Source organism: Gambusia affinis, linkage group LG08 (genome assembly GCF_019740435.1).
Source record: "Gambusia affinis linkage group LG08, SWU_Gaff_1.0, whole genome shotgun sequence".
NCBI classification, from domain to species: Eukaryota; Metazoa; Chordata; class Actinopteri; order Cyprinodontiformes; family Poeciliidae; genus Gambusia; species Gambusia affinis.
In genome coordinates this window covers 28000179-28026022 of record NC_057875.1, presented here as the reverse complement: position 1 = coordinate 28026022, position 25844 = coordinate 28000179, and the positions used below count along the sequence as shown (strand labels likewise).

Below are 25844 nucleotides of genomic sequence, written 5' to 3'. Positions count from 1 at the left end.
AGCTTCTGGTCAAACATTAATACAGCAGAACTGGCCACTTCTGTCATGTGTGCTGTAGAATCCATAAAATTTAGGGATTACAAATTAAAACAAAATACAAAATGTCAAGACAACATTGAAAGCAGAGTTATATAGCTGTGAAAATGACTCTGATTTGTCCAGAAGTTATTAAGTTATTACCATAAAAATAGTGAAAACTGAAAGTATTACAAAGGTCACTGACTCCCTTAGAGATCACATGGTAGGTGCTAAAACTGGTTTATTGTTTGCAGTTCTTCTGTTCTCTTTCACAGACAGCAGTTCAAAATATCATTAAAATAATTTCCATAATTACTTCACTATAATAAAAGAATACATAATTACTCTTTGCTTACAGAAGCTGATAATGACGCTTCCTAGAGAAGCCCAGCTCCGTGTAACCCGTCATTCTGGTTCTGTTCTCTGGAAAGCGACGGCGAGTCCAGAACGCCGGCGCTGTTCTCAACAATGTCTCTGGTCTAAAAGGGGGAACCTTTAAAAGTAACGGTGCAACTGGTCTTCTTATCAGATCTCAAGTTTAAAACATCATGTCTTAATTGTTCCATTGTCAGAAGTTGTTGCCGTGGTTACATGTGTCACAGTGTTATTACGTTGCCATCTTCTTTCATGCTCTCCTGGCTGCTGCTGACTGAGTGTGCGGAGCCGCCGTTGTGATGGGACATCATGGTGGAGCTGTGGCTCAGCAAGGTGCCGAGGCTGTTTGGCATGGACACGCTCTGTGGGATCGCGCTGTGTTGCCCTTTATGAGGAGAGTCCCTGTTCAGAGTGCTGCTGTTGCTGTTGGTGACTGGATAGTATTTATTGGGCGACAGGCAGTCATTCTCCAGAATGACATCACCATCGTCATCTTCCTCGTAACTGTCTCCCTCAGCGGTGCTGCTGCTGTGGTAAGAACACACAACGTGGGAAAATACTGAGAAACAATATGTAATTCAAAAATAAATAAAGAAATAAATCTCATCTTTCGTTTCCTCAAGTGTTTCACCGTATTATTTTAAACATTTCCTTCCTCATGGTAAAAGTGTTTGATGTAATGATATAAAAAATGTTGGATAAACTCTACTTCATTAAGAAAAATCTAACATCCTTATATCAGATCCACATACACTAGAATATAATAATACTGTTTAAATATTTTAGTTACTGAATACATGGTTTTATGGATCCTTGGAGTTGAAAATGAAAGGTAAATTTTAGGGCTGCACTGATTACAGTTTTTGGCCGATCGCCGATTAGCGATCTTTAAAAAGCCTGACTTGCTGATTCAGATTTTGGCCGTTACTATTTTTTTTGTTCTGAAATGTTGCTACGTATCCATCTTATTTCTAGCCCCCATGAGGCTTTGTGTGATTTATGGGCGTGACACCCCTAGTAAATTTGTTCAAATAAAGTCCTGTGGAAGAAACCCAATCCGGGCATCTATAATCCACAGACTGCATCAGGAACCATCATTTATCAACAGCTGATAAAACCAGTGGGGGAAGACATTACACCAGGAAACCTTCTGGTACCACAACGCTGTTAAGTACCCGGAGTGGTACTGAAGCCATTACTGGGTCCTGTGTGGATTAGGGCTGCATGATGAAAATGTTGTGATGATGATGTCAGTTGTGATATGCCTTTTTTCTTCTTTCCTCTCTTTCTAATTTATCCTTCTATCTCTCTGTGACCTTTAGCATCTTGGACATTATCATTCACAACATCATGTAAATGATGTTGTAATGAGCAACTGCCATGAGCAACTGCTACCATAAAACTACTGAACTGTTTCAATAGTAAATTAGCATGAAACATGAAAGGTTCATGGCACCTAGAATAAATTAGCCAACAATTATTGCACTCCAACTAGTCCTGTGCACACACTTGTAACAATATATCCACTGTACATTGTGCAGCATTAGTGTGGATGCAGCTGGAACACTTGGTTAATGGCTCCAGTAAACAAACAGAATAGTTAAGTATATAATCTCAGATGTATAGTTGCTGGTGAGGTCCTACCTTGCAGTGATAGGGTTGCTCTGAGAGGCAGGACTTGGGGAGTCATGTGACAGTGCAGAGCCTATGGAGCCACCCGAGCCCACAGAACCAGAGTGACCCATGGAGTTTTTACTCCCACGAGGTGCAACATTGTTCCTCTGGTTAGCTGGTTTCACAGTCACTATCAAGTTGTGACTGTTAGCCACCATCATGTCTGTGACCTGAAATGACAGAAAGGCTGATCAAAAACTACAAATACACAACAACAGTGAAAGGACCTGTGAAGACTAAGAATTCCCTTTATTTTTACTGACAAGCAACACCAGCAAAAGCTCTACTAAACTAAGTGAACTGAATCAGACAGATGACAATCTGTTCCCCTGTCTATTACCCAAGCACTTGTACACAAACCATCTCATACTAGGTGTGAGTTAGCCTGGCTATTAACCACCTGTATAAATCTGCTAAAATAAGCAAAGTCTTTGCTTTCTCCCCTTTGCTTGGATTCCCTTAAACTCTCCTTCTGTTTGCCAGTCAGTGAACAGAAGGAGAAGTTGTGAACGATGATGCTGACTTTCTGCGCTGTTTTAGAATTGTAGTCTGCCTGTAGTTTTAGTGATGGCAGAGGAGGAAGTGAAGGAAGCCGTTCAGTCTGTGTTGGTCGCACTTCCAAATATTCAATTAACATTAGCAGCTGCCTTATTCAGCTCAGTGCTTCTCTCTTCACAGTGAATCTAATATATGAGATATTTCACCAAAACTGAAAAGGTATGAAATGGCAAATAGACAAAATAACCTGCACCCCAGTCAGACACAGTTCCATCAACTCTTCTTAATGAACAGAAAACAGCAAAAAAAACAAAAGAAAACATAAGAAGCAGTCTACACAGTGGAGTCACAAGGTGGCAGCATAAGCTGTGTTTCCTGTTTTAATGGCGTCATAAACCACCTGTCCTAACACAACCCAGAGGAGGAGTTTCTCTGACCGGCCAGTTCTGTTGCATAGTGTAAAATACAAAAATGCATTTTAGAGACAAGTAGTTTATGCATATCAATCTACAAACTTGTTGATGCTCTTCAGGAAGAGAGACGTTACACAAAAGCTATGGACTTTATTCAGCTCACTCTGCCACTACATGTTCTATGAGGAGATGAACTGAGGTCAGTTTTGACTTGTTTTCATCTGCACTGAATTTCTGAAAATGAATTTTATGAAAACATTTGAGCAGTCTGATGGTCTATGTGGATTTGGCTGAGCTCACATCAGTCCAGCAGACCAATTGGTGGCAACTGTCTAAGCAACATCGGTGTTAATACCAGGATACAGGTTTTCTACACTACAGGTTTTCATTTCAAACAAAGTAAAAACTCACTTAAAGTGGTCATAAAATCATGGTGGTTCAACATGAAGGAGGTTTATCTTACCACACAAAACAAAAAGGGAAAATGCAACAAGAGAATTTAAAACACATCTAAAGGTCCTCTTTTTGTTTTGCGTGGTAAGACAAACCTCCTTCATGTTGCACCACCATAATTTTTATGACCACTTTAATTTAAATACATTTTAAATTCTCATGGTGCATTTTCCATGACAGTCTGTAGTTTTTGTTCAGTTTTGGCTGAAAAAAAAACTACAGACTTTTTTCTTCAATAAACCCCGAAACCCAGAAACAGGAAGGTAGTTTCTGCCTAAACTCTTTACACTGAACTAGGAAATCAGTTTTATATTTGCAGATTTTCTACAATAAAATAGAAATAGACTGTGGAATATTTAAAACCATACACCTTTTTCTTCACATCTTATACACTCAATCTTTTCGGGAACATGTCAGCATCTCATGCAACTGTTTTTAAGTATGAATTTTAAAACTTTAATCTTCACTGAGCTTACCTGATCTAAAGATTTTCCTGTTAAATCGATGCCGTTGACTTCGAGGATTTCATCATTAACAGCCAGTAATCCTGTGCTCTCTGCGAGCCCACCCCGCACCAAGCGAGATATGAAGACCCCTGGAACCTACAGGAAGACAGAAAAAAAGTGTAAAACAGATAGAGCAGATAAGATATGTCCTAAGTTTTTAATACATCATCAACAACAAAATATCTGCTATATGTACGAAAATGCCAGTATTGGTTGATTTTAAAAAAACAATCTTATGCTCAACATATCTTTGCTTCCACAGGTGGGCAATATTATTGCAGCCAACAGTGACACCATAAAATGTGATATGCAATTCTAGATGCCATGAAGAGCAGCTGTAGTAAGTTTTTTGTAAAAAACCATTTTGCTCTATTACAGAAGAGGTGTTGTTATTCATGGCCTGAGTACGGTATAGTGAGCGCTCTCCTCATTCAGCTCACAATGCCCTTCATATGCGTTTTGCTTTCAGCAAAAAGTGCCCAGAGCCAATAAAAACCCCCACAAATTATAAAAAAATGAGAATGTCCCTGGTATCCTTGTGATGTGTAAATGTGAATATGTTGACAAGCCTTTACATGCAGGCTGTTTAAGGACAGTTTTTCCTAGTAGATTTTTTTCTAAAGCCTCAAACTTGATAAAAATCTTGCGTAGTGACAACCTGGTTATGTACTTCTGCCAGGTTGTAACTCATTAAATCACTGAATGTGGACTTTTGGATGTGGATCTTTTCTTCACATACCGACCTCTTTTCACTGGAGTCACATTCGCCCAGTCTCTCTAATACCTGCAAACACTACGGATCAGTAGATTTGCTTGCGTGCCTTGCCCAAAGGAACATCGAAATGTGGCAGAAGGACAACTGCTCTTCCCTCTGAACCACAGTCATACACATCAGTAAGTGACCATTACAACACTGAGGAATACAGTGTCATTGCCTTGTGTTGTTTAAGCAGTAAGTCTGGTCAGTGAGTAGACTGTTTCCTGTGCATTGTTTTCTAATGAGAAAAAAAAGCTTTTTCTTTTGAAAGTGGAGATTTTTTTTTAAAACTGTTTTGCAGAATGTCAGTTTGATAGATCAACAAACTGACAGAACCCCACTGTATGCATCCTACAATTGCTTCCAGTCTGTTGTGGGTTAATATCTGTGAGGAAATAAAAAACAAGCTGCAAACATTTTGGCATACTCTTTAGTCTCATGAATAGTTATCATAAGGAACTCTCGCTTTTAAACAAAGAAAATAATGATCAGTTTAGGAAAAATTACAAAAAGCAACAAATGTAACAAAATTCATTGGCATTCACTGGCAAAATACTAACATCATCCTTGCTGTTAGTATTTAGGCAGTAAATCCCAGATCCAACACAAATTACTGTCATTACTCCCGAACCGGACTCATTTCAACAGGATGCTCAGTCATTACGCTCAAACAAAATAAGAATCTCACCTTCTCTACACCCTGCGGTGTCACCCGCACGCTCACCCCGTCCCGGATGTAGAATCCCAAAGGCTTTTTGGAGCCATACTTGTGCAGTCGAACTCGCCTATATGACTCAGGTAAAATGTCCACGTCAATAATGGATGAGATCTGTCTGAAGTCCTGTGGAGGGCCAATCATGAGGCCCGATTTGTTCTTTGAGTGGATGGATCCTGAGCCAGCTGGGCGCAGGCCTGTTAAGCCCAGTCCTTTCCTGCGTCTCTGGAGAGAGTTGGTGGTGTAAACAATGGAGTCGCCCTCTATATGAAAACATAAAAAGGAAGGAGAGAGCTGGGATTAGATGACAACTACATATTTAACAGGGCCTTGAAAATATATTTTCTCCTTTACAACTCCCATCTGATTTGTCTTTTGTCCCACTGAAATGTGGAAGATCATCAAACAAACTTTAATGTAGGACCAAAATTATCTGAGCAAATAAAAAATAAATAATTTTCTAATTGCTTAATTTATAAAGCTATCCTATCCAACCTGGTGCCCTGGAAAAGATTTGTGATTGTTGAATCAAAAATTAACTGAGAACCCACTTAAAAAAAAAAAAAAAAAAGCTGAGTTCAGGTTGATATTTAGATATGATGATAAATCAATAAACTGGAACTGTGATGTCAAAAAAAAGCACACATCAAAGATGTGAAGTTTGATGTTCCAAAAAAATCTCCTTCAATTCCTCATATTTAGGTCAATCTAACACACCATTTCAATACTGCAGCATATGAGGCAGGACAGGACACAGCATGAGAGCAATTTACAAACCAACAATAACAAACAATGTGTAAAGACAATGACTTGAGGGGTATTATAATAAAGCTTTAGACCTGGACACATCTGAACCATGGGAATGGAAAACTGAAGCTCTGGCACAGATTAAACACTGACAGATTTAATCAGTCTATAATCTGTTTGTATTTGTTCAATAGAACCAGATTATTCTTTGTCTCCTTTGTTGTGTGGATGAACATATCTGTTTGTTGTTAGTTTCTGTTCTGAGGTTTTATAAGAAATCACTTTAAATAAAACAAATAACTGCAGAATTTGAGCATCATATCTTTTACATATTACAACATAATATCAGCTGATTTGAAAATAATGGTTGAAGTTTAAATTCTATCTGTGACTTCACTGACCACAGTTACAGAATGGTGTTCTGAATCATCAGTTTACAGAAAAAGATATTTAAATACTGCTAGGCTCAAATTATGTCATTCTCATAATAAGTCTTCGTGTACAGAAATAGAGAGAAAAAAACAACTATGTACTTGCTGCAGTCATGAAAAAAACCCCCAAAAAACAAAATACACCCCATGATAAAACAGCCTGTAGTTTTAAATGTACCGTAGTTTTTTTTCTGTATGGGTTTATCAGTCTCCTGTGTTCTCATTAGAGGAATTTTTCTGAACAACGTTTTAATCTGTTGAGCTGAGCAGGTCTTTGTTTCTGTACTGATTTCTTAAGTTCCCACCACATTTCAATCAGGTTTTTCAGTCATTTTGTTGCAGATTTGCTGCTGTTTGGGATCATTGTCCTGTTTATGACCCAGTTGGATGTGAGGCCATCTGTCATGCAGATGATCTCACATTCTGCTACAGAGTATGTGCGCATACACCCCAGATGCCAGAGGCTGTATAATCAACCTTAAATCACTACACCTCCACCTCTGGGTTTGGCAGCTGTTTGGAGACGTTACTTCTATACCATGTTTAGATTTCTCCAATAAGGAACAGCTCTCATCTGTGCTGAATCGCTTGGTTATTTGAGATGTAACCATATTTGTTTTTTGAAGAAACCACACTTTCATCAGGCTTTTTTTTCTAAACTGTACTGTGATAATTATACAGTGAAGTAGTGTAACAATTAAAATGATCATTGAGGCTTGTAGAGTCTGAGAATCTTGTTTGTTTTGTAATTAACCTGACAGTTGGATGGTTGGAGCTTCAGTCTCACCTGATCTATGTTCATAGAAAATAGGTCAGGTGAAATATTTTTTTTCTGATTGAACGTCAAATTGTTTGAAAGAGTTGTTTCTCTATCATCCTTGCTAAAGCATTTTGTCCTTAGAATTGTTTTGTGACATCTATCTGCTCGGGTGGCTAAGCTAACGGTAAATCTCAACCTTGAGATCTGTGTACCCTTGTACATGCTAATCATCCCTGTGACCAATGATTGCTGCCCTGCAATAAATCTCCAAAGTTAATGCCAGATGAGATCTAGATTCTAAAGCATACCTGACAATGTTATTATTGTTTACCCGATTCCACCTATCAACCCATTCATCCACTTAATCCTGGCAGGTAAACCCAACATCTGTTGTCACTAGATCAGACAACTATCAAGAGCAATTTAGAAAGAAAAATTAATCCACACCATCATTCAGTGTGTTTTCTCTATGGCCATATGCCAGTAAAATAACAGAGATTATGTCAGATTCAGACTCAAAATGATACATGAAGACCACCACTTCAGGTCTTGATTATTGCCCCCAAGAACTGTCCTGAATCAGCTTAAATAAATGTAGATGTTATTAACAGATAACCTGTTCTAACTCCTATGGATAATGATGCAAAGGCAGGAGCAAAAGCCTTAGCCACCATAAGAAAAGTGACTCCCATATGCTTAAAAGACAAACACATCACTTAAAACTTGTGGGTTTTTCTTTGAAAATATCTTCATGGTTGCTGGAACCATAAAAACACTGAAAACTAGCAGTGAAATATTAGACAGCTCCACTACTGGAGAAAAATATTTGACATGCTGCATTCCTCAGACAGGAATTTTGATTTCTAAAATACAGAATCTATTTCTGTTTCCAAAGGCAAAGATGATCTATAATGACATTTCCATGCCCAACTGAGGCCCAATAGTGGTCATATAATCATTAGCCAAATTAGTCAGACAGTAAGTCATGCAAACAGTTTCACTTTTAGCTTGTTTATACATTTATACAAGGTTCAGATGTCAGTGCATAATCAGCTGTTACAGGATTGTACTTATTGAGTGAAGGAGCTTAATATGTAAAAGACATTAACCTGAAATATGACATGTTTCCCCCACAGCATCTCACAAATCAGATAAGTGGTGTTATGACCAACTAGCAGAGCTGCTAGAATGTTGTTAGTACAACTCTTACAGTCTCGGTATGTTATGTTCACATATCACCAGAAGTCAACTCTGGTGATATGTGTTCTTGTTTCCTAGTCCCAGTTAGATGTTTCACTGCTGCATTTAGAAGCGTCTGAAGACGGTGAAAATGACTGTGATCTAAACTCTTATATTTAGAGCTTCAGCTATCCATCTTCAAATGGGAGTCAGTGACAGGAAATGGAGAAAATGCACCAAAAATTGTTTCAGGACTAGCATGGAAATTCTTCTGTTCAAATAAAATTACTTGAGTTTTCTTTTAATTACTTTAGGTTTTTGATTGTTCAGCTGAAGAAAGTTTGAGTTTATCCATAATTTGGTGTGAAGAAAGGCTTTTAGTTCAAAAGATAAGGTGATGAGGTCAGGAAAATTGATTTGAAACTGACCTTCTAAATAAGGAGTGGAATAAGAATTCGTTCTAGAGTGATCACTCTGAGACCTGACACACTTCCTCATATTTTATTAGGTTATCCTGAAGCAAGTGTGTATTCTGTTTTCACTTGTTCTTTTTGTCTTGAGCCTCCATCTTACTTTCCCTTTAAACCTTCCTCTACCAGACCTCAGAGTAAATCTGATTAAGCTGGCAGCTGAGTGTAATTTGAAACAATACCGTCTGCTGAGCAGCAGATTAACATCATTACATCATGAAATATGACAGACACAGGGGCACAGCAGCAAAATGAAGTTAAATGAAACACTGCAGTGCTTCTAAAAACTGAATCCAAATGTAGCTGCGATGAATGAGAGCAAAACGTTTAGCCCAAACCATCTCACGTCTATTACTCTTACCTTTCTTTGTTATAATAATCCGCAGTACGGGATTGGCTGAAGAAACAGCTTTGTGGAAGTTTTCATCATTGTTGATTGGGAGGAGATCTCCATGGATGTCAGCGTATTCCAGCAGCACCTCCACACCGTGGATGTGATGGATGTTTTGGAGGAGGTGGTAGAACTCTTGGAAGCCACCAAATCCATTCCTCTTCAGACCAAAGCGACGGTACTCTGCCTCAAACTGCACACGTCAAAAAGAAATTATTATCAGAAATTATTCTTACAAACTATACACAAACTATACATCTGTGTTTTAGTTTAAGTTTCAAACCCCATAAGTTATATTTTAGCAGGGCTGGCCCAAGGCATAAGCAAACTAAGCAGCCACTAAGGGGCCCCCACAGTGGAGCTGATTTTTCTTTTAATTAATCATTTCAATGTCATTATATTATCAAAAATTTTACTATAAAGTGATTTGTTTTTACAATAATATATATTTTATAATGTGTGTAGAAATTATTATTTTATTGATAAAAAGGAAAAAAAAAATGTATTGCTCTCGGGGGTCCCTGGTGGCCGCGGTAGGTACAGCACGCTTCGCTGTAACGAGCTGCCATGCAATGTGCAGAGCGCTTCCAAACCTTCAAAACTCCGGACAGAAGTTAAGTAAGCAAAACAATGTCTCAAAAAAGGACTTACCCCCTGGGCAGGGATAAAAGAAAGAGGAAGAATAGAAAAAAGCCAAGATAAAGGTTTGTTTTAATATGTCTTGGTAATGTAATGTAAAAGATTTGTAAAGCTATAGCTTGATAGCGACCTGGAATGGTCCAGTTCAACAGCCAGATATTTATGCTAGAGTCTTTGTGTTTGTGTGAAATGGAGTTTAAACTTGAAATGAGTTGATTCTCATGGTTGGCTCTGTATATTTCTGAGGTATTTTGGCTTCAAAACAGCATGTTTGATAACGTTTAATAACAATAATTAAAACTTCTCAATGTTTGACATTGTCTAGCAAAATGTTTTTACGTCAGGATACGTGGCTGCTACATCGATGAGATACTCTATGCTGTAGTTGGGAATATGTTGTTTGCTGCTGAGCAAAATCGTTTAGTGGCTAAAACAAACATTATTTTTTACATCAACGTCTAAGTTATATAAAACTTCTGTTAAGATCATTTGAAGGCTCAGAATCAGTTCGGTACCAATCCACATTCTCAGGGGAGGAAGACTCACCTGGTATAAATTACATTTTTCGCTATTGGAGTAACGCTTAAGAAGAATTTATTTAATCAAAGAATGTCATGAATATGTGTGTATGGCTGCACCGGTTGCAGTTTTCTGGCCGATCCCTGGTTACCGATCTTTAAAAAGCATGAACTGCTGATTTGGATTTTAGTTGATATAAATTTTCTTTTGTCTGAAATGTTGCTAAATATGGTAAGAAAGTCGCTGAGTTGGGGTGAACAGTGGGGTGAATATTGTTAACTGTAAAAACATCCAGACCTGACCTGGTGGGCCGGTCTGTCAGTCAAACCTCTCACTGTAGAGCAGAAAAGGACAGAGGCTGATTTTTAAACCTTTGCTAAAGAAGATAAGATTAGGGGACAAGATGGGCTTCATATGTTGGTATCAGAAGATCACGATCCCCCAAAAATTAAGGAAATTGGCGCCCAGAAATAAACTAGTTGATAAATCAGTTTATTGACCAATAAATGTATCCTATATTATACAGTGCTGTTTGAATAATGCAAACAGCACTGCCAGAGATGCAATAAGATTATAGCAGCTGTGTGAATGATCTAATGATCAGACTGCTGATTGCAGCCAGTCCACATTGTTAGTAGAACTAGAGGGCCACAAAACCACATTTTGCTCAGGGCCCCATGGAGGCTTGGGCCAGGCCTGTATCTTAGCAATGAACACTAATTTCTTACAGTTGATCTGATTAGTTAGACTGAATTAATACAACTCACTGAAACAGTCTCATTGTAATTAGTAAAACTAGTGATTTTTTTTACACTAAAAGGGGAGGCAGGAAGAGAAAGGGGAAAAACCTGTTTGGGAGTCAAACCCTGGACCCGTTTGACATGGATGAATAACCTAAGTACAGTTGAAACCAAATATTTACATACACTGAAGAAAAAGACACATTTTTTTCTCACTATCGGAAGTTAGATCAGACCAGGATCTTCTGACAGTCTGTGTGGACCTGGCAACAGAGATTCAAATCAGTTTTGTGAGGATCCATGTGGGTAATTTCTGATTATGGTTCTTCTCCTTGGTTAAAAATTGACTATGCTGCCTTTGGAATGATATTAACTCAAGGCTGATCCTCCAGCACTTAAAACTATCAGGTTACAGTGAGAAGTTTTGTGCTGCCATATTTATTTTTGTTATGGATGGAAGCAGTTTGAGGCTGCAGATCTTTCCATCCATCCTCCAAGTAAATAACTGAAAGGACAACAGAAGAAGATGAATTTAATTGATTCTAACATCTACTGTGCTTGAACAGAAGCAAAGAAGCACTGCAGAGGGTTCAATTATTTTGTGACTAAAAGTATGTAAACATAACCTGATTTTATTTTACAGTTGAAAAAAAATCTGAAAAGCTTGAAACGTTTTGTCCAAGACAACTTGAACTTTCAATATTTAGCAGTTATTCAGTATTGCTCTATATGGTTTTCATATTATTGTTACCAGATTCAGAAATACAACTATGAGCTGGACCAAGTTAAATGATAGCTACTGCTGATGCTTTGATGAATTCAAAAGTGAATTTCCCTCAGTCTGTATTTGGTGTTTGACAAACTCAGTGATTATAAAGATAAACAGCTACAAGTGTATTACTTAACTAGAACATATCCATGGAACTAAAAGTGGGCAAAATGGGCATTATGTTTTAGGGATAAACATAATGCCCATTTTTTACCTGCTAAAGAAAAAACAAAACACACTCTTAGATATCAGAATAGCTATACGTAGACTAAGAAAGGCAAAAATTGTGTTAAAATTTCTGCTTGAGAAACAGAACAGCGTCTCTACGGACATGAAGTTAAGAGTTTTGCCTAAAGATTGGACCAATTTTATCCCATTCAGTTGCATTTGAGAAGAGACTGCAGAGAGCCTTGTTGTTCTTCACAGAGCACCATTTTACAACAACCTGCTCAGCCTTACTCTGCTTCTTCCACAGGATGAAATGGGAGGAGGGTTACTAGGCTGTTCTTTTCAGCCTACCGTATTTGGTTAATGTCAGACATTAGTCACTTTTACCTGTTTTCTGGAATGAAAACCTGTCAAAGTATGCTGGGCCAAACCCATGACTTATGATTTCAGCCAAAACAACAAAATCTATATTTTTAATATATATTTCCAGCCAAGTACTTAAGTAGAAGAAGCAGTACCAGTCAGTGTCTGGACCAGAGCAAAGAGTGCCTTATATGACTAGTCAAATCAAAGCCTTTTTAACACTTCTGTTACCAGTGAGCTCTGGCTGTTAAACTGTGATAAAAACTATTTTTGATTTATCTAATAAACATTGTTAAATTGTTTTTAAGAAAACACCTTTGTTAGGGTGGTTTGAATGTTATCATTGAATGAGTCTGCCTCACTCTAAGTCTTTTGGGGGATATTGCTACTTTCCAAAAGGTGTCCAGATCTTACACCTGAACTTCACAGTTAATTCAGGTCCCCTACTGTTCAGACTGAAATCACACAACTTCACATAAATATGGTGCATTTTCACTCAGACCAATATGGTGCCTGTTGATATGTTGTTAATTAAGCTACAAAAAAAAAAAAAAAAACAAGGTCCTGTCATATCCTCATCTAGGTTTACTGAATTTATTTTAAACAGTAGTAATTATAGAGTATGTAAACTCCAGAATTAAATGAATTATATCATAATTATCAGAATAAATATAGTTATTCTGATATGTAGTTAATTTTGAGACCTAAAACAGAAAATAGTTTAGTTTGCTTTTGTGATACAGAGTGAAACACAAAATGTATGTTCACAGTAATAATCTGAGTAATTACTACACCTTTAATTAGAGTCAAAAGAAGCGAAAGCTTCAACTAAAACCCAGAAATATTTCCTATCTCAACCCACCCTATTACAGCTTTGGTAAAAGTTACGGTACATTTCAGCTACTTGCCAGTTTCACTGTAGCAAAGAACTAAACATTGTGTTGTTTTAGGTCAGGTTTATGCTGTGAGGATCAGCGGGAAACTGGAGTGACGGTAACAATTGTATGCTTCAGGCGGCGACAATGGGGTAAATGCAGCTTTAAAAAGACAGGCTACCCGGTCGGCCTGGTGCCTGAATGCGCCAGCTATCTGCTACTATGTCGTGACATTTAACATGTTTATCTCGGGAAACTGCAATGTCCGAGAATTTCTGCCGCTCCGTGTAACAAAAATCAGCCGGTTTCACCCCCACGCTACAGGGAGACATCAAGAATCTCACCTGAGCTACAGCACAGGATTCTGCCCGAGCCACAACACGAACGGCACCTTCTATCCTCTTATTTCATTACAGTGGAAATATAAACGATGAAACACAGCACTCACTTTGCTCTTGACCTCCACCGTGTTATCAATATGTCTTATGGGCGTCCGGTGCTGCTGCTGTGACAGTCTTGACATTCTGCTCCTCGGTTCTCCGCTCGGCTGAGGCACTGCAGATAAAAAACATCCACTAGAGCTGGGATATGCGCTTCCTCCTGTGTGACTGCGAATAGAAGAAAACGGAATGCTAAGCAGAGTTGACTCCGTGAAAAGAGCAGTCCCTTCACCTGAGGTAGTGTTCCGTGTTCCTGTTAGTCTGGGTTAAAATCAGAAGCAGAAATCAGCCGCGATTAGCTGCTGCGTCGCATTTCGTCCTGAGTCAGCACGCGCCAGTGTTATTCCCCCACAACACTCACACACTCGCTCGTGCGCACGTGCACATGCACGCGCATGCAAAAAAGAAAGAGAAGCAGTCATCCTGACAGGTGGAGTCTAGTAGATCCGGTATGGGACGTGAGGTGCCAGTTGCCCCACTGTCCCCAACCCCCACCCAGGGCCAGACAGAAGGACGCAGCAAAAGGGGGCGGGACATGGCATCAGGGTAATAACACAACACCAGCCAGCCCTACTGTCCCACTGATATCCACTACTGTCAGCTGCAGTACTGACTGCATTTCTGCACACGTCATAGCTAATCTTAGCCTAAATTTCTTGGCTTCCAGATTACTAAAACACCCCTCTCACTACCCCCAAACCCTTACACCCCACTATCATAGTGAATACAAGGTGGAGTTACCTTGCATGTCAGATCCATAGTTGTCATTCTCTTTGTTATCCAGTGACGTTTGCTCATTCACCTCAGGCATGACAAGAATTAAAACCATCTGGAGCCTATGGCTGAACATACCTGAAAAACCTGTGATTCCGCCCTGTTTCACGAGGGTCATGTCTGAGGGCAAAGATGTTTGGGCCGATCTTAGCAACAAGAGAGACAAAATAATACAGACTTAGAAGAGAAGTTCAACCTTTTATTTTAAACTGAACTCATTTTATAGAGCCATAAGAAGGAAGAATGGGAAAGAGAATTTGAGTGATATTACGGTCATCTGTTGGCTTTTCAACGCATGGTTGGAAAAACAGAAAACATCCAGCGACATGATTCAGGGAGGAACAATTCTGTGGATAAGAATGCCTTGTTGATGTCAGAGATCAGAGATGAATGGGCAGACTGGTTGGAGATGATAGAAGGCAACAGTTGCCGAAACAACAGAGGGATGCAGAATAACACCTCTGAGCACATCAGGAAGTCATTTTGCATTGGAAATTTGCTGGCTTGATTCCAACTTTCCCCCACATCTGAACTTCAAGTTGTTTAACATTGTTGCTGTATCACTGGGTTCTATGACTTTAGTGTAAAGTTGCTTTGTGTGGTCAGTATGACCAAGTTTACTCCATTTGCCTTAAATCAGATGGGTCACAGAGTAGCATTATGTATGTGCAGCTGAAAAATCTGCTCCAGCTTTGTGACACAATCATGTCAACATGGACCAAAATCTCTGTTTGGGTGTTTCCAACACCTCATTGCTTCTATGCATTGAAGAATTGAAGTGGTTCTGAAGCCAAAATGGGATCCAACCAGGTTTTAGCACAGAAAAATGAATAACAGAGCAGTTTAATAGAATTTTACACAAACAAAACCCCCACAAAACTTAAAAATTATGGTCTGCTGATAAACAGACAGAATATTACTTTTTAAGGGTTAGTCTTCAAGTATTTGCAATCCAATGTTACTGTATATTTCTATAGCTTTCAACAAAACAAAGTTGAGTTACGTTTTAGTTTTTGTTACTTAAGAAATATTAACTTAATTGTCATGAAGACAGGAGTTACAAATGGTTCACAGTGATGTTTGGAAATGGTTGCATACCACATCACCAAGTGTGTGTGTGTGTGTGTGGGGGGGGGGGGTGCGTGGGTGTGTGTGTGTGTGGGGGGGGGGGCGTGGGTGTGTGTGTGTGTGTAAGCTGTTTGCCCTCCTTCTTTTTTATCTTTTTACTCAGTTTGCTTTCTCCTCCAGGCTCTTAGTCCTACTAATCTCAGTACCAGTCGGCACCAGGGCCCGGGTGTTTGCGTGCACCTTTAAAGGAGCTCAACAGACTTAAGACACAGATTTTAGTTCATTCAAGGCAGAAAAACTGAAAACTGCATCATAAACTACCACTACTTTGTTGTAGTTTGTGATACATTAAATACCTATCATTTATTTAATTAATGCTTTGCCAAGAAGTATGTTACAGAGATCTGCAAGTTAATGAGTCAATGCAGACTGCTGGATTTACTTAGATAGAAACTTTTAAAGCTACTTTGAAAAACTAATTGTACTGTACTGTTTGATAACTAGGATCAACTGGAACATATTTTTGTAAATGCCTCAAGATGGCATTTGTTGTGAACCATTATTCCTCTTGAGCAAGAAGCTATTTTGAACATCAAATACATTTTAAATATGCCATTTGATTAAAGAGTGCTTAACTTACTTGACCATTCAACATTTGCCAATTGCTGGATTCTATTTGAAAGTTGAAAACAACTATGTAGGAACTAATAAAGAATCCTACAAAAGCAGGAATTTAAAAACCAACCATAGTTCCTCTAAAACAAAACACATATAGGGAACAAAGTCTCTGAAAAATAAGAACTTCAAAATGGCTCTTGGGATCTAAATGCTGTTTTCAAAATGGTCACAGGGCAGGAACAGGGCAGATGAGTATCATGTGAATGATGGAGGTGTGGGTGGGGCTAGTGTAATATTTGTGTAAGTCTCCACTAGCTGAAAGAAAAAATGGTATCATGACCAAAACCAGCCTAGTACAAACTTTATGATTTTGATCTTTTTTTTTTTTTCCCCACCAAGGGGTCTTTTGTGGGCTCTAGTGTCCCTTATTTGAAAGTAGGCTGACAGGAAGGGGGAAGACGTGGCAAATTTCAGCCGGGTCCGGGAATCGAACCCGCGACCGCTGCGTCGAGGACTGAAGGCCTCCAAATGTGGGTCGTGCTATCCCCTAAGCCACCACAGCACGCCCATGATTTTGATCTTTTGCCAGTAATTCTGTCTTGTTGTCATATCCCCTTTAATTTCCTTTCAATTTCATGACATAAATTGCTAAAGGACTTTCATCAAAAAGTCTTCAAATGACTGAAAGATTTAGAAGGAATGCAGTTTTTAAGTTGGATGTCCCTTTCTGTGAGGTGTGTGACATCAGGTTCATCCGATGTGGATCTATTATGTGTGGTATGTCCCAGCTACTGGGCAGGTCATACCCATCTGACAGGGTGTGGAGCTGTGGAAGGACTGGTTTTTATCTCTGACACAACGTTACCTGAATCCGGTTGGCTTTCTGTTGTACTTTACCTATTTGTTTTTAGGACAAGGACAAGAGGGAACAAAAGCCTGTAAATACCAATTTAAAGGGATTGTTTGAATTTTTATATATATATATATATATGTCTCAGTTTTTCTTAATTTCCTCACAGACAGACCTCAATCTGTAAGGGTTGGTGAAAATACGTCAAGGGTCATCTCCCTCAGCACTGGCTCCCCTCAGGGCTGTGTACTGAGCCCACTGCTCTTCACCCTGATGGCCCATGACTGCTATGCCAGGTTCAATACAAATTATGCGGATGATACGACGGCGGTGGGTCTCATCAGGGACAAGAACTGGTCCCAAGAGAGGATCTGAAACATCTGGTGGACTTGTGTGATGCAAACCATCTAATCCTGGATGTCAACGAAACATTCAGGATTAGACAACATTTCATGTTGTTGATTTCAGGAAAAATCACCCAAGTCACACACCCCTCCTCGTCAATGATGCTGCAGTTGAACAGGTCAGGAACATTAAATTCCTGGGGATATACATCACTGACACTTTGAGCTGGTCCCTCCAAACCTCTGATATGGAGAAGAAAGCTCAGCAATGTCTGCACTTTTTCTCGAATGAAAAGAACAAACCTCCCCCCTCCATCCTCACCACTTTCTACAGAGGGACAATAGAGAACAAACTGACCAGCAGCATCTCTGTCTGGTTTGGAGCATCTAACATTTCTGACTGGGAACGTATAGAGAGAGTGGCGAGGACAGCTGAGAGAATCATCAGGACTGAGCTTCCTACCATCCTTGACACCACTCCCAGTCACTGCCTGTCCAGGGCTCAGCCAATCAGAAAGACCCTTCCACCCTCACTATGGTCTGTTCTCTCTGCTGCCCTCTGGGAAAAGGTTCAGCAGCTTCAAATGCAGAACAACCAGATCCCACAACAGCTTCATCCCTCATGTCATTAGACTGTTAAACTCCCCTTAAACTCTTTATTGTATATATTTATATTAATTCCTTTTGTTACTACTTGTTTGTTTCATTATTATTGGAGCCTTGCAGTGAAATTTTAATTGAATGACAATAAAGTCTGTCTCCGTCTATTCAAAATATACTCTCTAAAATCAAATATAATTTTCAAGACTTTGAAAGTTGGAAGGACTTGGTTAATATTCCTCTTTTCTGCTTCATAAACCCTTCTGCGTCTTCTGTGTCACATGATTTTTTTCTTACTCATTTAAAAGAAAATGGGTAGAGGAACAAGTCATGAATAAAAAGTTGTTAGAACGTAGCCAGGTTTTACGTTTGAAATGGAAACGGAGCAACATCAGCTTCAACATTCCATGCAGTCAAAACACTGCTCTCTGGAATGCTGACAAACGTGTCTGATTATCGGACTGCCAAGGCCTTAGACCTGACCACACAGTGTCATAAATGACTGTGACAAACACAAACACGCACACACATCCACACCTTAGTTTTCTTAAAAGAGGTTCAAAAAGTTACACACTCCCATCCAGAGATATTTTAATTGTCAGCGATAAAAATGGAAGCAGAAAGACATCTTTCCCCTCCAAGAAGTTAAAATATTCTTTCTAGAATCTAGATGTACAATCTGAACCTTAATGAGAACTGTGAAGGTTCCTCCAGCCATGTCTGAGAGTTAGGATTTATTCAAATACGTTTTCTGTCATAACAGCACATTTATTTCTGATTTCATTTTTTTCTGATGTTTTTTAAAATGGCTGTACACATTTGATAATCAGCTCGACTGTTTGTTTAGATCATTAACTGTCTTTATTTTTGCTGAGCCTGAAAGAAATGGCTGGAGGAGAGGACATTTTATGAGCTATTGGGATTTCTAAATTCTACAGATTGGAAACGGTTTTGTGTTTAAATGTTTATTTTAACATTTGTGTTGTACTTTTAATAACCTGACTTGAATCAGTTTCCTAGTCAGTGTTTGCCCTTGCCTGCTCTCTGCTCCCCTTCTCACATTTGCCTTGTAAGCTGGTCTTTGTGTAAAGTTCCCCGGTGTGTTCATTGTTGGAAGTTAGTTTTTGTTGATAGTAATTAGATTTGCCTTAGCTGACATTTTCTTTTGGGTCCTTTTTAGTAGAATTTGAGATATCTGATTTAGGATGGATTTCTTAAAATTATTTTTTGGAAAAAATGAAATGGAAATAATTTTTTTTATACCTTTCTCTTTGTGCCTTATTGCTTTGAACGTTGTGTGATTTTGGGAATGACTGCAATTCCAATGATTGAAACAGACACAAATGCTAAAAGTAACAATTTTATGAAAAAAGAAAAAAACAGTTTAAATAATAATTTTGGTTTGATGGCACATTTTGTAGGAGTAGATGTGACATGCAAACACTCACACATGCATCTTCTCCCCTTTTTACTGTAAATCTCATATATCAGGAGGTCTGAAACCAGGTTGAAGAGAAATGTGCAACTTTCTCTGGAGAAGCGTTTGAATGTCAACAAGCTGTGAAAACTTCTGACCTTAGCTTTATCAAGATGTTTTGACTTCTGTCCTGAGGGGAAATGTGCCTGTTTTCTTTAGTGACTCTCAGTAAGATAAATTTACAAATGAACTTCAGCCCATCCCAGTGATAGAGCTATGCAGATCTAGATGCTATTGATGGCTTTATTTTATGTTTTTATGAGGACAAAAGAATGACAGACTGCATTTGTTCTACATGGTTTGGATGTTTGAAGCTTTATTAGAACCCAGCCAAGCACATGCATTCATAGGTGTGGTCCTGACCAGCCATTTTCAAACTATTTTCAAAGACGTCCTTGTGAAATGGCAAGAATTTCTTCCTCCTCAGATGCAATATTTTCTTCTTGTCACATTTGCCAAGTATGATAAGAAAGATATACTTCCTTGTCTTTTTAAATTCAAGCGAGAGAAGAAAAGTTGCACTTGTTATTTATCTTAAAACATAAATGGTGTAAAAATACAAACGTTTTCAGTTCATTTTGACTTGGAAATGGTATGAATCGGACCTTACTGTTAAACAACCTTTTTTTCTGGCACTTCAATACGTGATGCATTGTGTTCCAGTGACATCTACTGGACAAAACAGTAACTGAACGGGTTTAAGGCAAAACAAAAGATGGTTTCGGGTGGATATTCTTCATCTAAAGTTTTCTCAGTCCCTGAGAATCTGATATTCTGACTTTAATCATGCCATGAGTAACCTGAGGGCCTAATTCTCACTCACAAAGAATGAGAATTATTAGTGATTGCTAAGGCACATGGTACGTTATTGAGACACTGATATGTTCACTATTTTTGGCTTTTCTTTCAGTAGACATCACAGCTCCATAATTTTGCTTAAATGCTCTACTTTCAGGATATTATATTGAATTGTGAACTTTTTGTTTTCACATGCAAGCCAACATAAACTACACTTTGCTTTATTTCATAGTTCAGTTATATTTTTCTCAACAAAAAACCCCTTAATAAAATTCAAATAAAAGAGCTGGGCTGACAGAGTTCAAATGCTCAGCTGGTAGATGGAAAAAAAAGAAGAATTTGTGTTACAAAAATAGGAGAAACTGAATTTTATTACATGAATTTCACATTAAACTGACAACTCTAAACACAACTTGTTTTTTAAAAAACCTCTGTGTTATTTTTACATTTTCTCATGTATTTTTGGCCTTTCTGCCTTGAAATATGACCTGACCTATGACAAACACTTTCTGGCTGTAGTCTCACTAAGGAAGATCATCCGTGGTGCTCACTACTCATTGTTATTGTAAAAAAACAAGCTAAGCAACCATTGTAACGAGAGACTCAGGTCATCTGTGCCTCAACAATGACTAGTGCTTAACCATGCTCCAAAATCTTTATTTTTTGTGACTTTTTCTTAAAATGTATTTGTCAGAACACGCACACATACAATAGTTTCACTACAAGCGTCCTGTTAATTTGTGCGTCAAAAATTCAGATGGATAATTTATGAATATAGGTTAAAAGATACCTTGTTGGAAAATCTGTTTACCAAAAAAAGTATGTCAGTGTGTGTTTGAGAGAGAGATGACACTGTCCAGAAGGACCACCCTTCAATAATCAATAATGCAGCTCCCAGGCCAGATCAAGTAATAAATTTCAATCTCTGAGTGTTTCTCCTTTCACTGCAGGCCTTGGTCAATAGTCTTTCAAAAAGATATGAAAGAAAAGCAAGAAGATCCACCAACATCCCGGTCTGTAATTCAAGCACATTATGTAACCAGACATTATGCAGTCGCAGGGTCAGTAACCTCAGTATTAAGTGACTCCAGAATGGCTAAGTGCTAGCCAGTGGGGGCATCACTTATTGACAGAGGCCAACATGCTGCTGGAAACAGCTGCTATTCATTATCTCTCTGCTCATCTCTCCTCTGCGCTCACGTTACACACATACGCAAATCTATGAGGAACGCAAATCTACGAGGAACTACTCATAGATTTGCATATGTGTAATGTGAGCGCTGGTGAATGTCACTCATTAATGTCAAAAATGTGTGTCTCATGAACCTCATTTGATTTGTGTTGAGGCATCTTGTCTTTTATCTTCCACCCCTCAAAATGAAACCAGACAGAATGAGTGAACCCTCACAGGCAATGGGAGGCCATCTTATGCTATTCGTTGAAGTACACTGACACAATTGGAAACTGGTAGAGGAGTGTCACTGAAAGTAATGCCATGACAGCCTGGGAGCTTCAGAACACAAAGAAGATAATGGATCATAGAACACACTCATATATGAATATATTTTAATTCGATTGTTGTATGACCTTCAGCCGTTAGGCTTACATGCGTGTACAGAAGTGTGTGTGTGTATTTGTAGTGGTGGGTGGATGAGTGTATCCCCACTGACCAAAAGACCAAAGAGGCACAGGGTAGAGGAGGTGAAATCTGAGAGGCTGAATCTAACAGATAGCATGTATTAGTTTACTCAGGATAGCATTTAAAACTGATTTACTGCTGTAAAACCATCTTCATCTGTGGTTTGAAGGCAATCACTAGGGGTCAGCAGCACACCATGCAAGTTTGACTTCAGCTCCTGAAGTCACAGAGACTAAGAGGAGCAGGTTTAAAACGCTCTAATCAAAAGGCATAGTTAAAATTCAGAAATCTTTTCCAGATATGGTTGATGCTGCTCTTGCTTTAACTGCGTGAAAGAGAAAAAATAAGAGTTTGAAGGGATAAAATCTGTGCCAGAAACCAGCCCATTAAGAGAAATGAAGGTATCCTGTAGGACACATAAAGCTGGAAGGTGCTCGGCCTTCCAGAGGATTCAGAGTCCTGTATCAGTCAGGTGAGTTTAAACTCCTCTGAAATGTATATTTTCAGTCAATTTATGGTTATACACCTAAAGTCATTTGTTTCTTGAACATACAATGGAAATGCTTCTCTGTTTAGAAAAAAAAGTAGTTTTTCAAATACTTATATTCCAACTAATGAATGAAGCTATTCCAGATTCAATAAATAATAAATTAAAAACAGCAGAGATTCAGATCCACATTTGGAAGTTTTTACCTGTGTCAGAAATTTTTACATCAATTATGTTACACAATAATATAATAGATTTTTCAGATTTTAAGTACCGTATGAAATAAAAAGATTTACATGTACCTCTCTTCAACACAGTGCTGCAAATTCAGTGGTTCTTACATTTATTAGGCAGAGTTTCATTCAGTAGTTTTGTGCAACACTGCATATTTTAGTATCAAAGTAAATACAGGACCAGAATCACAGATTCTGATACCAATTCCAATACCGATACTTATTAAGTTATTAAACTTCTAACCTTAGGGTTTGTTTGTGGTTTTTTCTTTGAATTATTTTGTTAAAACGTAAGGCAGAAGTTAGAGTTTAAAGGTGTCTTTATAGATGCTTGAATTATAACACAGATCATAAATCTTGAATTTTAACATTTATTTATTACAAATGATAATATTATTAAATCTGATTTAACATCTTTAAAACTTTTTTACCATTTAAATTTAAGACATCATTAACAAATTTTGTGCAGAATAATCGTCATAAATTGATTGTTGTGTTATGATAGCTGCAATCTGAATCTATGGGTTTAATTCTTGTGTCATTGGTTGGTTGGTTTAGTTGTAGGATCCAAATTCAGAGAATCTGAGGCAACAACTGAATTTGATGATTAAATGAAAAAATGATAAGCTACAAAAACTCACTAAAACACAGGAGGCTGGGCAAAAGACAAAATGAGTCCAAGGACATCCAGCCAACAGACATGAGGAGTAAACAGGAAAGCACAAGGAAATGAAGGGAGTCTTGTTGTTAAGTGATGATCTCTAACTTTTTATTTTGGGGATAACAACTGTTCTGTATGAAGCTGGAGCTCCAGTCCTTCAAATTAGTTTCCATTGTCTGTCAGACATAATCTTCAAAATTACAAGAAATAATGCCTTGAAATATTTCACACAATGTGCGACTGTGTCAGGACTCTGGGTTTTTGGGTTTGATTTTGCTTTTTATCTTATTTATCATAATGTTTAAGTTCACTTTAGGTCAGCCCTTCACGGTCATTTTAGTTTTATTTATGAGGTTATTTATTGTGGTTAGAATTGTCTTGTTATTGTCTAAATTATTTCCAGTGTGTTTCAAATATTTCTAGCTAGGTTTTTTCTTTAGTTATTCTAGGTTCTGTTATTCTTGTATGTCTGAGTCTGTGTCAAGCTTTCTTTAGTGATTATAGTTTATTTTTCTTTCATCCTTCTAATTGTTCCTTTTTTCAGTCTCCCTGTAGTGTTTCTAGTCGTGTTTATTTCATCACTCTAGGTTCAGTTATTCGTAGATGTCTGAGTCTAGGTATACCTTTCTTTAGTGGTTCCAGTTAAGTTATTTCTTTGTTAGTCCTTCTAGCTTCCCCTCATAGTGTGTCTAGTTTTCTTATCTGTTACCTTAGATTGAGTTCTGTTATGTCTGCATCCATGCCCATCTTCCTTTAGTAATCCTAACTAGGTTACATCTTAAGTCCTTCTAGTCCTTCTAATGTTTCTAATTTTCTTGTAACTTTGGGTTTATTTAGTCTTTTTGTCTGAGTTTCTGTCAGTCTTTCTGATTTTGCTTCATTAAATATTCAATCATGCCATGTTTTTGCCTGCTGGTTTTGGGTCCACCTCTACACATCATGACAGACTGATTAATATAATTACATATATTTCACTTTCCAAAAGGAAGGGCAAAAGATTTCTCATTTGTTATTTTTTATTTTTTGCAGTATTTACATTTCTTTGGCTGTATTTGTATGGTCATCCTCTCATAAATAAAGTAATTCTTTTGATCTGTTATTTATCTGTCCTATCAGTGCTGATCCCAGAATCAGATCAGTAACAGATGGTTATTGTGCTTGCTAAAAGTAAAGGTCATGTCCAAAGGTCCAGTCCATATGCTGTGGCAGAAGTTTGGAGATGTGCAGTGGGTTTGCTTCAGCAGCTTGATGATATGCTTAAACACATTGTGGGCCATCTGTTAAAATGCTCAAATTTAATAAGAGGAGCCCTTAAGACACATTATCAACAGTGCTCTGGAAAATTCAGTGAATATTGTCTTAACAAGAAAAGGTCAAGGGTTTGGGAGCGGCAAATACAAAGTACCATGATGAATTCAATTCTTTTGTCAGTGATTGTTGAAACAGGATAGTTGAAACTAAGAACTCCTTGGCAGATGATGAGGGTCAAAGGGCCGAAGGTTCCAGAGTGAAAATATCTCAGTGCTCTTCTTGTTAGCTCACTGATATTCTGATAGTGATCCAAAGAAGGTGGTCCTATGAGACGGGAGATGTTGTGTCAATGACGTGTGTTAATGAATATATAAGCAAACAATATGTTGACTTGCTTATATATAATAAGCAAGAAAACAAGAGCTACGTGTTTTCTATTCATTATTGTGATTTAAAAAAAAAATTTTTAAGTAAAAACAAATGTATTCATTGAGCCAACAACTTAATCCATTTTAGGTCAGTGTTACACAACCATTATATTATTACCTGAAAAATACTACATTCACTGCTGTATGGAAATACAATGAATATGTTTGCTTTGCACATGGATTTTATTGGTTCCTTTAGTAGAAACACCCTGGACATGTTTCTAGTCCAGAACACCAGCAAATTCTTATCCATATTTCTTCATCAAAAGTGGCTCTTTTGTTATTTGCTGCATGGCTTTGCCTGTGCTCTCCCTCACAGACCTTTGAGGCTGCTGATTATTTGGTGGCATCTTATGAAGGGGAGGTTAGCAAAGTGCATATGGGAAAAAATATCTTGACAAATGTAAGTAGTCTTTGCAGAAAGGATTTGATGTGTTTTTCCTGGGAATGACCTCACCTCTCAGTTCTGCTGCTCAACCCACACAGGCTTACTAATGTGGCACCATTCCAGGGGGAAATCAACAAACTTCCCCACTATTTAACAATGATTCCAATGAATCATTGTTATTACAAAGAAATTGTCATACAAACAAAAACAAATTTATATTCTGTGCTAAATTTGTACAGATTTTCCAACAAGTTTTGCGTCTGCCCAGTAGATTGTACAGAGAACCTCCAGATGGAACCGGACTCTCCAAAGTGTATTTGATGCCCAA

The 25844-nt window shown here is 38.1% G+C and overlaps 1 protein-coding gene across 4 annotated transcripts; it reads right to left on the bottom strand.

Annotated features, from left to right (window-relative positions):
- Nucleotides 1–241: 241 nt before the first annotated feature.
- Nucleotides 242–14404, bottom strand: pard6a (par-6 family cell polarity regulator alpha). 4 transcript variants are annotated; one of them, XM_044124077.1, is made up of 7 exons: nt 14133–14404; nt 13909–14015; nt 9358–9580; nt 5383–5672; nt 3908–4033; nt 2038–2237; nt 242–918 (listed from the first exon to the last, which is right to left on the bottom strand). In XM_044124077.1, exons 2-7 carry the CDS (start codon nt 13981–13983, stop codon nt 615–617), a joined length of 1218 nt encoding a protein of 405 aa, XP_043980012.1. In that variant the 5' UTR covers nt 13984–14015; nt 14133–14404; the 3' UTR covers nt 242–614. The 4 variants fall into 4 exon arrangements, with proteins under 4 accessions (XP_043980012.1, XP_043980010.1, XP_043980011.1 ...); XM_044124075.1 differs by having other exon boundaries at nt 242–921; nt 14133–14401; XM_044124076.1 differs by having other exon boundaries at nt 13909–14404.
- Nucleotides 14405–25844: the final 11440 nt, after the last annotated feature.

Excerpts from the sequence above, each read along its gene's own strand:
- pard6a (XM_044124073.1), bottom strand. The coding sequence starts at position 13,983 with ATGTCAAGACTGTCACAGCAGCAGCACCGGACGCCCATAAGACATATT. Across the intron at positions 9,581-13,908 it reads CGGTGGAGGTCAAGAGCAAA|TTTGAGGCAGAGTACCGTCG; the intron begins GTGAGTGCTGTG and ends TGACGTGTGCAG. Across the intron at positions 2,238-3,907 it reads CAGGAAAATCTTTAGATCAG|GTCACAGACATGATGGTGGC; the intron begins GTAAGCTCAGTG and ends CTGTCATTTCAG.